Genomic DNA, 12218 nt, shown 5'->3' on the forward strand with positions numbered 1-12218 from the left:
CAACATGTCTTGTTCTGGTTACACAGACATGCATGAAACATTTGGAGGTAACAGGTCATGTGTCACTGCAGCAACTTGTGGAAAACAGTTTCAAATGCTGTAAGCATCTATCGTTCAGTACGTTTTTATTTTTTGAATATTTAAAGAAAAGAAGATTTTTTTTGCCATTTTAACCTTCAAAATGTGACTACATGCATCGACATTATGTCTTCACTGTGGCCGACAACATTATAAGACTACCAAAAAAATGCAGTCTATACTACTATGTGAATTCCATAAATTTAGGGTTTTCCTACTTGATATTTAGTTTTTGTTGTTTCTGTTGAAATCTTCAATTTGTTTCAAGGAGGAGAGAACATCTACCCCAATATAAAAAGACTAATATTCTGATGTCGGAGTTTTCATGAACGCAGCTCTGCACTGAAAACTGTTTCTCTGACTGAGGCCTAAATAAACTAAACAGGCATGTTCTGACTTGTGAGATCATTCAATCAAGTAGAAATGACTTCTGCATCTTTTTAAGCTACAGTTATAAATTCAAAGACTGCAGGTGTATTAGCTACAGTAACACACTCTGTGTTACTGTCACATGCGGGTTGCTGCTTGTCTGCAGAAGGCTCTTATTTCAAAAGCTGACGATATGCAAATGAAGAACAGCAGCTGAACAACAAACACTAAAATGAGAAAAGCAAAAATTCCTCATTTGAACTTTGTAATAAAGTTTATACAAAATACAAAGAAGATGATTGTTCTGTAAATGCTTTCTATCAGTGATTCCTGGAATACCATTTGCATGTGTTCACAGCGACAGGATAGAGATGATGCTCAGGGGCATCACTACTCATGGTTGCGCTGTCCACGTCACACGCGGGGAGTATCATTACGAGCATCTATCAGTTGGCAGTTGGTCAGGATTCCATCCTGGTCCTGTCAGGGACGAGGTGACCATTTTAAGTGGCTGTATCTGTATGACTGGGGAAAAAGAAAAAAAGTATTACAGCACAGTTGACATAAAAACTATAAAGCAAAGGAAAAAAATAGCTGATAACAGCAGAAGAAAAGCTGAAAATTAAAGTGAAGTAAAACAAATTAGCTTCAGAGAGAGACTATCAAAGTGCAGCACCCTGACCCTAACCCTGACCACCAAGCAATGCGTTCAATTTTTTTTTTGATGTGTCTGTTAGAATAATTATTTTTCACCTTCTGAATGCCAAGACTTGGGAGAACAATTTCAATAATCCTGAACCACATATGATGCTCTGGTGTATTTTGGTCTCAATCTATCCGTTTTGTCGCTGTACGCTTTGGTGCGCTGGCTTTATTTCAGCCCCTTGCACAGCCATTGGCTCAGAGTGTTACACTTCGTTGTTGAGAGGGATGGGTAGAGCCAGGGGAACTTGCTGCACTCTGTCCTTCTCTCTCTCTCACACACAAAGGAGTTGTGAAACATGAGCCAAGCTGTCTTACTGCCTCCCTCTCCCATCTAGCACCACATAAGTGTCCAGGCAATGCCCTTGGCTTAATAAGGCTTAATGCCTGCACTTGTCACTGTAGCATGGCTGGTATTGAGTGCTAGGACATTTCTGAAACTGTGTGTGTGTGTCCTCTGGAGTCTCACTAGCAGGCACACGGCTCTGACATTTACCCTCGGTAAAGAAGCGGATGTTATTATTTCCCCCATCTGCCCACCCGTCTCCTTCCATATACCTGGTGCACACGTGCAGCCAAACTTTAAAGTTGTGCGAGGTATTTGTCACCTCTATCTAAACTTAAACCACAGAGATTACTTCTATTGCATCTTCTTTCTTTCTCTTTCTCTGGCTCGATCTGTCTTCATTCCACCGTCTCCATTCCACTTTCTCACTTCATTTTTCTACCTTGGAGTGGTGGAGAGTTTGCCTAATGAAGTGGCTGATGGGAGTATATTACAGGGAGACAGAGTGGAGCGGTCGCCTACTCTAAAATCCATTAACCTTACAGTTTCAATCAGCATGCAGACAAGTCTGAGCTACGAGTCAAAAAGGCGCGTATTAGCTTAAGAGTTACACTATTGTGCCTTTTACTTGTTTTACTTAATACTTTACACACATCTTTATACACAGAGAGAAACATTTTTTTTCTTTTGTTTTCAGACAGTTTGTAATGTCAACATTTTATACAAGTCTTTTTTTTAATCAAATGACAGTACTTTCCCGGGGACACAGAATGAATCAAAAATTATGAATATGCAGATACTCATGATTTAATGACATAGTTGAAGATTTACACTAAGTGCACATTCACCACATTCCTCAGAAAAAGATTTCTGTATAGTGTTGTAGGAGTATCAGTTTGAGCAGAACCACACATATAGAGAGAAACTTTTCTCAAAGAAGGTGATAAACCAGTGATTCCCAAGCATTTTGCCACAAGATGTCTTAAAACAAAGCTTATTGTGAGCGTCTGCACAAATGAAATGATCTGCACATGTGACCGCTTTAGCCAAAGAGGCATTTTTGTCAGAAGCAAAGGCATGAAGGTTATTCCTTATGAGAAACATATTTCCTATTTTGTCAGATTTGATTTGCATCTATTTGTAGGGTTCCCAGTCCCACTGGACTAAATCATATGCACATTTTGGAACTCATGAGAAGCTCCATTTAAGTTTTATATAACAAGCCTTTCTGTTTTTTACACAGCAAGTAAGACAAATATTAGACTTCCTTCCTACTAATAGTCGTATTTTGACTGCTGCAAAACATGCCTCAGATACTATTCTGCCTGAAAAGTCTGTAATAGAGTGACATTTTTCAGGGAGATACAGGGCAGCTTTTGTTCTTATACTTGCTCACACTGTGCTAACTCAGTACACATTGTACCTTTTTTCTGTTCTGTTGGACTCATTCATTTTGTGTGTATGAAAATAGAGATGTCAGACCGGCACCTTGATGATTGTATTCAGAATTACTGCTTGAAACTGTAACTGCTTGAAGGCGACCTATTATTCTCCATATTCTTATGCTTGGATTCTTCGAGTAGCTTTGTACTGAGCCTCGGTACATCCTCTGTTCAACCACTGAATGAAACAAGCAGTTTTAGGCACCTTCCCCATCTCTTTAAGTCAGCTTTTGTCGGAAACCAAGTGTTTAGAGGATTCTATTACAGATTCTATTAAATTGAAATTAACAGTCGCCACAAGGAGATTTATATTGTAAAGTAAAGACCCTACAATAATAGAGAAAAAACCCAGCGATCTAACAACAACAGTGGGAAGGAAAAACTCCTTTTTAACAGGAAGAACCCTGTAGCAGAACCAGGCTGAGGGAGGGGTAACCAACTGGGGACGATGACAGATGATGTCAGATGCCTTTAAACCTATTGGCTCTAAGCTAATAGGACCTCAACTCTCACCCTAGTTCTGGGCTATTAGAGTATTATTTTAAATTGTTTTCCAAAGTTGTGGCAGGCAGGGGAAAAAAACAAAACAAAAAATAGATTCACCTTTAATTGAAATTACTGTCTAGTCAATAAGGGGAAGGCCAAATAATGTCCAGGTAGAAAAAGTGCAGTTTTATTGTCAGTGTCCAAGACCAGAGCAGATCAACCAAAGGGAAAAAACATGAATAAATAAATGAATCCTCCCTGGTCCTGATAATGCAAATGATATTCACAGGTTAGATCCTTTGCAGGTGCCTACAATTAGTGGTAATTTGTGCCGATTTTAATGATCCATAATTTGGCTGCTTTTGCAAATGGTTGGTCATATGGGATAAGTGTGTGTGTGTGTACAGAAAGAGAAGCCGGGAGAGGAAAAGGGAAGGGAAATGAAGGCGAATCTTTCGACCAGATGCTGAAATGCACAGACAGACAGACCCCCGCGCACACGCACTTTAACTCAATCATGTCTTCCTTATGACGACAAGCTATTCTGTCGCAATTCATTGTCGTTTATGTGAATAAAAACATTTCTTTTGTCAATTTAAATCGCTGTCTGTAAGCTCTGTACTGTCAGTAAAATTAGATCTCATTTAAACACACACTCGTACACAGAGATTTTCTCTTTGCATGTATTTGTTGAAGTATTTTTTCCATCCCTAAAACCTCTTTGACTTTCTCTTTCTGGCTATTAGAGGTAAATTGCAGTGTGCCGACGTCTAAAAGCTTCCGCTAAACCATGACATCCTTTTAGTATCACTGTTAATTTGCCGTATTTGTTCTGCCAGTAATTAGCAGGTGATACGTCCCAATTTAGTGTGTATTTTTACAACCCACCTAACCTGTTTACATATTAATGGGGTGTTTTGTAATTTATTGTCCACGACACGATTCAACAAAATAGCTTTTAACCAAAAAATCATCTGAGATAATTAGCATCAATATTACGACCCCGAGAATGACACCCATTTGCTTTTGAAATAATATTGCCTGTTTCAGCTTATTATGTGTTACAACTTTTTGACTTTTTTTTTCATTGCAGTTGTTGTTATTCCATAAATAACTCTATTTCTACCCACACACTGAAGACAGCTCAAGCATTTTATGCATTAAATGAGATATTTTACGATTGTTGGTAGTGAAAGGGACAAAGCTATGGTGTTAGTCATTCAGTACAGTCACATATAGAGCTATTATGCTATAGCTACTTTCTGTTTTAGTGTAAATTAAAATTCCAGACTGACCTCACACTAGCTGTCTATCTGAATATTTTCTCTTTTGCTTTGGGCTTTTGATCATGCATAAACTCGTTAATGTATAAAATGTGCATATCTGCATGTTCACTTTGTTTAATGTACCCTTGCTGCACAGTGCTTAATAGTGGAAGGCACTCTGAATGGCAGTGATGGCGGGGTTTGTTTATCATCTAATCTTGTAAACGAGCTGATGGCCGTCCATCAGTGCCCTAATGAGATTACACATGCATTGCGGGTCCTGCCACAGGTCATCGTCACCAGGGCCATTCAAAGGCAATTATTGTTTTAGATGTTCCTCTTGTTGCTGTCTCAAAGTGACTCTACATGCTTCACTGACAGAAGATGCTTTGAAGCAGACTGAAGGGGTTATTTTTCCTCTCCAGTTGGAGCCTAAATGTTTTCGCACTCCTACTGTTATACCATCCTTGGGCGATTGAGCTGCTCTGTTGTGTTTGTGTGAATAAGGGTGTGCATGCACATTTAAGTGTGGGCAGTACATATGACTCTAAAATATAGTTTATGTCAATGAACTTGCATACATTTGAGATAAAAATAGAAAAGCATTTCTGACTACTCATGGCTTCAACCTCCAGGTTGCCAGAGCCTGCCATGAGTGACGGTTGAATTTTGCTTTAACCGTATGTGTGATAGGCAAATTTTCAGAAGGGAGAACATGTTACATTTTGAATGAAGTCACATATTTTGTCATTGCAGTACACCGCCTGGCAGGTAAAAGAAATCTATGAAACAGGATGGATCTACTCTTAATTGTAACCCCAGACAGGTTTCCAATGACCTAGTGAATCAGGTGGTTAATGTATTTAGGTTGTTGCTGGAGAAATAAGGAAGTAGTAAATTACAAGTTTGGAGGATTCTTCTGTGTTGTCTCTCCTGTGTGTTCGGGAGTGTGTGTGTTTGTCAGTGAGCCTCTGTTTTGGTAGATCAGTGGGAAGTGGTCGTCCGCTGGGATAGCCCCGTTTCTTTGTTCTCCTGCTGACAATGGAGGACTCACAGTCAGTCTAAAGGGAGAAATTATGTCCCAAAGCAGTCTGGGAGAAAAAGAGAGAGACACACACACTTCTCACATGCTACTCATGTGGGGCATGACCTCAATAAAAGCTACTGTTGTATTTGCAAAGCCCTCAACACCATGTGCCGACCACTTTTAAAAGCTGTAACAGTTAGGCCTTAGGTTTAAAGACTGGTTCAGCTGAGAACAAAGTTGCTCTTCATGTGTTTCGTTCCGTATATAGCACTGTTCATGTACAGCTGTTTCAATGAAAATGAGTCAAATGACACTAAATGAGCAGCATTTGAAATGCATTAAATGTTTAAAAGAATTCAGCTTCTGTACAATAACATTAACTATTTCAGATGTAACAAAGTCTGCATCATGTTGAAGGTCACTGATCATTTCTTCTAACCCCCATTCTTTTTTCTTTGTCACAACAGGTAAGGAGGAGCCTACCACTTATACCTGCACTACATGTAAGCAGTCTTATGGCAGCGCCTGGTTCTTGCTGCAGCATGCTCAGAACACCCACGGCTTCCGTATCTACCTGGAAAGTGAACATGGCAGTCCTCTGACCCCACGCATGGGTGGCCCTTCCTCCCTTGGCGGAGGCGCAGACTGCCCTTCTCAGCCTCCACTTCATGGCCTTCATCTGCCTCCTGATGCAAGCCCCTTCAACCTCCTGCGCATCCCTGGCTCGGGCTCAGGTGGAAGGGACAGTGTTGGAGCAGGAGGTGGCATTGGCACTGGCGCTGTTGGTGGTGGCCATCATCAGCGTTTCCCCCCAACACCACCCCTCTTCAGCCCCCCTCCAAGGAACCACCTGGACCCCCACCACCTGAGCCCAGAGGAGCTGGCGCTGGCAGCCCACCACCCGAGTGCCTTTGACAGGGTGCTGCGCCTCAATCCTCCTCTGCCTCTAGATCCCCCTCCAACAATGGACTTCTCAAGGCGGCTTCGGGAACTGGCGGGCAACACCTCAGGGTCCACTCCCCCGCTGTCCCCAAGCCGGCCAAGCCCCATGCAACGCTTACTCCAGCCATTCCAGACAGGAGGAGGAAGTGGAGGCACAGGAGGTGCAGGGGGCAGCAAACCTCCATATCTTGCTACTCCACCGCCTCTTCCAGGTTCCATGCAGTCACCTGTGGGCTCTCAGACCACGCCCACTACCCCTCTCCCCTCAGCAGGGGCTACACCCTCCTCTACCACCCAGTTGAAATCAAAGTGTTGTGAATTTTGTGGCAAGGCCTTCAAGTTTCAGAGTAATCTCATCGTGCACCGGCGTAGCCACACAGGAGAGAAGCCGTACAAATGCCACTTATGTGATCATGCGTGCACACAGGCTAGCAAACTGAAACGCCACATGAAGACACACATGCATAAATCGTCCTCACCAAATACAGGCAAGTCAGAAGACGGGCTTTCTACAGCCTCATCCCCGGAGCCTGGAACTAGTGAGCATGTGGGCAGCGCAAGCAATGCCCTCAAGTCAGTGGTGGCCAAGCTGAAAAGTGAGAATGACCGTATGCTACGTGAAAATGGAGAGGAGGAGGAGGAGGAAGAGGAGGAGGAGGAAGAAGAGGAGGAGGAGGAAGAAGAAGAGGAGGAGGAAGAGGAGGGGGAGGAGGAGGAAGAGCAGAATGGAGAGAGGGTAGCAAGACGAAACAATAACAGCTATCACTTTGGCTTGAACCTTGAAACGGCACGTCAGCATGAAAACAACGGCAGCATCGGAAGTCGACTGGGAGGAGTGGCCGATGAGGGCTCGATCCCTCGTTCGCTGCCTGAGGTGATGCAGGGAATGGGTCTTGCTGCGAGCATGCAGCACTTCAGTGAAGCCCTAAATGCACACAAACGAAATGCCATGGCCCAAGAGAACCACCTGCACCACCACCTCAACCGAGACCATCACCACAATCGTGAGATATGCGATGGAGACTCAGTGCTGGAAACCGATCGTGGGGAGGAGGGCTCAGTCTCAACGGTCAACGGTCGAGGAGCATCACCTAATGAATCCGCCTCCGTCGGCCTCTCCAAGAAACTGCTTCTAGGTAGTCCCAGTCCACTCAGTCCTTTCTCTAAACGTATCAAGCTGGAAAAGGAGTTTGACCTGCCCACTTCTACAATCCCTAACACTGAGAATGTCTACTCTCAGTGGCTGGCTGGCTATGCTGCCTCCCGACAACTCAAGGACCCTTTTCTGAACTTTGGGGATTCCAGACAATCGCCCTTTGCATCCTCATCGGAGCATTCTTCAGAGAACGGCAGCCTGCGTTTCTCAACCCCTCCGGGGGAATTGGATGGTGGGATGTCAGGCCGTAGTGGTACAGGCAGTGGGGGCAGCACACCACACCTCGGTGGTCCTGGGCGCCCCAGCTCCAAGGACGGCCGCAGGAGTGATACTTGTGAGTTTTGTGGCAAAGTGTTCAAGAACTGCAGTAACCTGACAGTGCACAGGCGCAGCCACACAGGGGAAAGACCGTACAAGTGTGAGCTGTGCAATTATGCATGTGCCCAGAGCTCCAAACTTACTCGCCACATGAAGACCCATGGTCAGGTGGGCAAAGACGTGTACAAGTGTGAAATTTGTCAGATGCCCTTCAGTGTCTACAGCACCTTGGAGAAACACATGAAAAAATGGCACAGTGACCGTCCTTTGAGTACCGAAATTAAGTCAGAGTAGAAGGCCGAACAATGGGACCTTTTCCCCGCAGTTATGTCCACCATCAGTCCCCGGTTTATTCCCTGCCCCTTGTAGATTTGCCCCAATCCCAACACACCACTTTTGCCAATCTGGCAGAAGTTTAAGACCATGTGCTTTGCACCAGCACACCCTGTTTCCATTACTCATTGAATGCATGATCTGTATCGGGGCAATACTCTTGCATTGACGCAAAACTTCGAGCCTTTCTCTTGTGCAATAATTTACATGTTGTGTACTATTTTCTTTTATGAGTTTTCCTTTTCCATTTTTAAGAATTAGTCAGCATGCATAGTATGTTTTTGCTAATCAAAGAAAAAAAAAAAAGAAAAGAACTTGTCCCTGGTTGGTTAGTTGTTGAGTAAATGTGTTGCTGTTTTTCTCTTGTTCAGTTTTTTTCTTTTTATTCTTCAAAAAGAGAAAAGACAAGAAAGATACATCCATGCTGCATACATTCTGTAACACATATCATGTACAGTTCTGTTTTGTAACATGGAAAGTGAACATTCTTTGACTTGATCCATTTCTTACAACCCTGGAAATGCACTTATCCTGATCTTTCTAAAAGATACCATGTTCAGACAGGGTTTAAAAAAACCAACATGCATTGGCTTGAGGACTAAACTGTAAGTGGGCCTTGAAATTTCTTTAAAAAAGACAAGGGTGTGCTAGAATTCAATTTGTACTATCATTCGGTAGAATAAGAAAGAGTGCCTTTGATATCTTTAGACTGCATCGGCCATAACCTTATCTGGCATAAGTTTGGGGTCACATAAGCCACCCAGCGAAGGTCCTTGCATCAAGCACCTGACTGCTCAAATGGACTGTGATGATTCATGATGAAAGATCAGCGAGTTCTCTTTAATCATCATTTAGCTACCTATTACATGTTCAATAGGCTATCTTTAATATGTGGATTTCATGGCAAGCATGGTACAAGCAGTATTGTGTATATCTGAATTATTTGTAGTTTTGTTTTTTGGTGAGGAGGTACTTTTAAAACAAAGGTAACCTGTAGTGTACAATCCTGAATTTGAGGGATACAACGCATGGCTGAGAAGTGTCATGTATCTGCGTTAGCACAAACCTACAACGCTGCTTCAATACGTCAGTGTGTGGAACAATGCATAAAGTAATATATGAGCTCCAAATGAGGCTAACTTTATTTGAGAGCATTGAAATAACTACAAGCTAGACAGACAGAAAGCTACACAGAACTGGAAGCTACATATTACGGGGATTAGAGGCAATGTCTTTCACTTTACATTTCCAGTATCAAAACAGGGTCATAAGTATTATTGCAGAGAAAAAAATAGAGAATTGCAAAAAAAATCTATCTGTACTCTAGGGCTCTTTCAAAAAAATCAGAATGAGATCATTTTAATCAGTGTGTATAGGCTAATGCAGAGCATTTTTGTTTGTTTGCTGTTGCTTTTTAACCCAAAGGCAGATTTTTTTTTTTTTTGTTGTTGTTTCATTCAAGCCGTTCACAGTTTTCACTTGTCACTCCACCTGGGGTACGTACTGACGTCTCTCGTGCATTGTGCCACACCAATGCAGGTTGAGTCTAAAAGCTAGATTGTCATTTATAGGACATAAAGTGCACTGTTTCCTTTTTTTCCTGTTTACAAGTTTACGTCAAAGGGGACGAAAACCTCACTGAAATGCTGTCAGACAATGAGGGTCCCATTGTTCTGAACAGTAAAAGATAAGACACATAATATGTTGTAACTCCACCCTCGTGACCTCTGTACCCTTGCCATTTCACCTTTGACCATTTGTCAAATTGTTACCCCTGGAATCCCCAACATTTAGCCTGGGCTGATATTTCATTGTTGTCAGCAAGATCTGTAAATTCAAAGGTTCACAGCGAGTAACCGATGCTCCTACACGGCCGTCAAATGGACACAGTTTTAATTCCTGCTGGCCACTGTAACATCCACTTTTTTTTCTTTCTTCTTTATTTTAAAGGAGCTGTTGTTGTTGTCGTCTGTACCTGAATAATCTATAGACCTTACTGGCTTGTCAACTGACACTCCAAGTTGTGTTGCCCACACTGCAAGAATCTGTTTTTTGTATAAATCTTCCTTTAATTATAGATATGAAAATAAACTTTTGTTTTCAAATAACACTTCACGCTCTCTTAGGGGAAGATGTATTTAAGTTTAATTGTCGTTTCTCTTTTCCTCAGCGTCTTGGTGGTGTTCAAGACTCCGATCACAGTATATATGAAATGATACAAAAAAAAGATGAAAAACAAACAAACAAAAAACAAAACAAAAAAAAACAAACTCTGTGATTTTTTTTTTTTCCGTATTTTGTTTTGCCTTGGCTCTTCACAGCTCTTCAGGTTGAAATACATTGGGGAAAGGATTAAAATTATATATGAATATATAATAAAGAACTTAAAATATAGGAAAATGCACACTCATGTCGATTCCTATGCTTAAACACATTTATGGTCTACTTTTTCTGTATTTCTAGAATTGTATTTGAATTCAATGTTCACTTAGAGTAGGCACTATAGTATTTATATTGAGGCTCGTATTTTTAACTGTTGCTTGTTCTCTCTAAAGGTATTTACCATACCTTCTTTTGGTAGTGGAAAAAAAATCCCAAGCTGCCACGGTATATTTTTTTAATTTGGCAGGATAATATAGTGCGAATTATTTGTATGTTTAAAGAAATAAAAGAAAAAAAACATAAAAAGCAGCTAAAATATGTGGCATTGGGAGGCGTCGTGGGGCCATCAGATGGCCGCTGCTGTTTCCTGTCCACAGAGGTGGTTGTACATATGTTTGCTTTTTGGTTCAGACCTCCTTCCCTTGTCCCCCCCCGCTGCCATTCTTGTATGCAGTAATGCAAGCTGACGTCGGCCTGTTCTGTTGTGTGCTTCTGTCTCTCTCACCCCTCCCACCTGACAACATTCCAACATCAAGAAGCTAGGGGGGAAAAAAACAAAAGAAAAAAAAACTTCATATGCAGTACATGGATTACGAAAAAGCGTCAAAATAAATACGTTGAAAAACAAATTTAATGTTTTGCAGTTTTTTTCATTGCCAAATACTAAATGGTGCTTTATATTTAGATTGGGTATACTTTCATATGCAAAGCATATTTAAAAATGACCCGGGGGACGTGGAGAAGCCTGCTTGAGTTGAGACTTTTTTGTAAATGGCAATGCGGAATATTTTGTTATCAGCCTTTTCTATTCCTGTTCTGAGAGCTGTTTGTTGTAACTTGAACTTGAACTTTATCTTTTACTATGGGAGTTACTATTTATTATTACCTATATGCTCTGTTTAAAACAGAGACATGGAATGGATTCTTTTTGGTTTTTTTGGTTTCTTACTTTTTTTGGTTATGTTATAATTTTAATTTTTTAAATTTTAATTTGTTTTTTTTGTAATGGTGGCCGATGGTCATTGGAGCTCTTTAATTTCTGTTGTACTTGTTTGGGGTCTCTGTTCAGTTGTATTGGGAAAACCACTGTCTGTGTTTTCTGGCAGATGTCTGCATAATCCTGTTCACACACCCATTTTGTCCCTTTATCAAAAAACAATTAATAAAAAAATGAAAGTATAATGGCACTTGTTGCTTATCTCCACTGTGTGTGTGTGTGTGTGTGTGTGTGTGTGTCAAGTTATCTCAAGTATGCATGCATGTATGTGTATGTAATTACCCCCACCCCACCCTACAGCTATGTTTTAGTTGCAAACTCGTCATCAAGCAATTACTGTTGTATCTTTTTGAATCTCCTATTTAAAAAATGGTCAAAACTCTTCCATTAAAAGCCATTTATAACAAGTCCATACGCTCAGTTCCCCCAACAGAG

At 41.5% G+C, this 12218-nt stretch overlaps 1 protein-coding gene across 1 annotated transcript in view; it reads left to right on the forward strand.

Annotated features, from left to right (window-relative positions):
• The window catches only part of bcl11aa (BCL11 transcription factor A a), a 53464-nt gene extending 41491 nt beyond the window's left edge, over positions 1–11973 (forward strand). The window contains exon 3 of the mRNA XM_004554616.3: positions 6123–11973. Within this exon, the coding sequence (XP_004554673.1) occupies positions 6123–8365 (2243 nt within the window). The 3' untranslated portion in view covers positions 8366–11973. The remainder of the gene's footprint in view (positions 1–6122) is intronic.
• Positions 11974–12218: the final 245 nt, after the last annotated feature.

This window comes from Maylandia zebra, linkage group LG13 (genome assembly GCF_041146795.1).
Source record: "Maylandia zebra isolate NMK-2024a linkage group LG13, Mzebra_GT3a, whole genome shotgun sequence".
In the NCBI taxonomy this organism is placed as follows: Eukaryota; Metazoa; Chordata; class Actinopteri; order Cichliformes; family Cichlidae; genus Maylandia; species Maylandia zebra.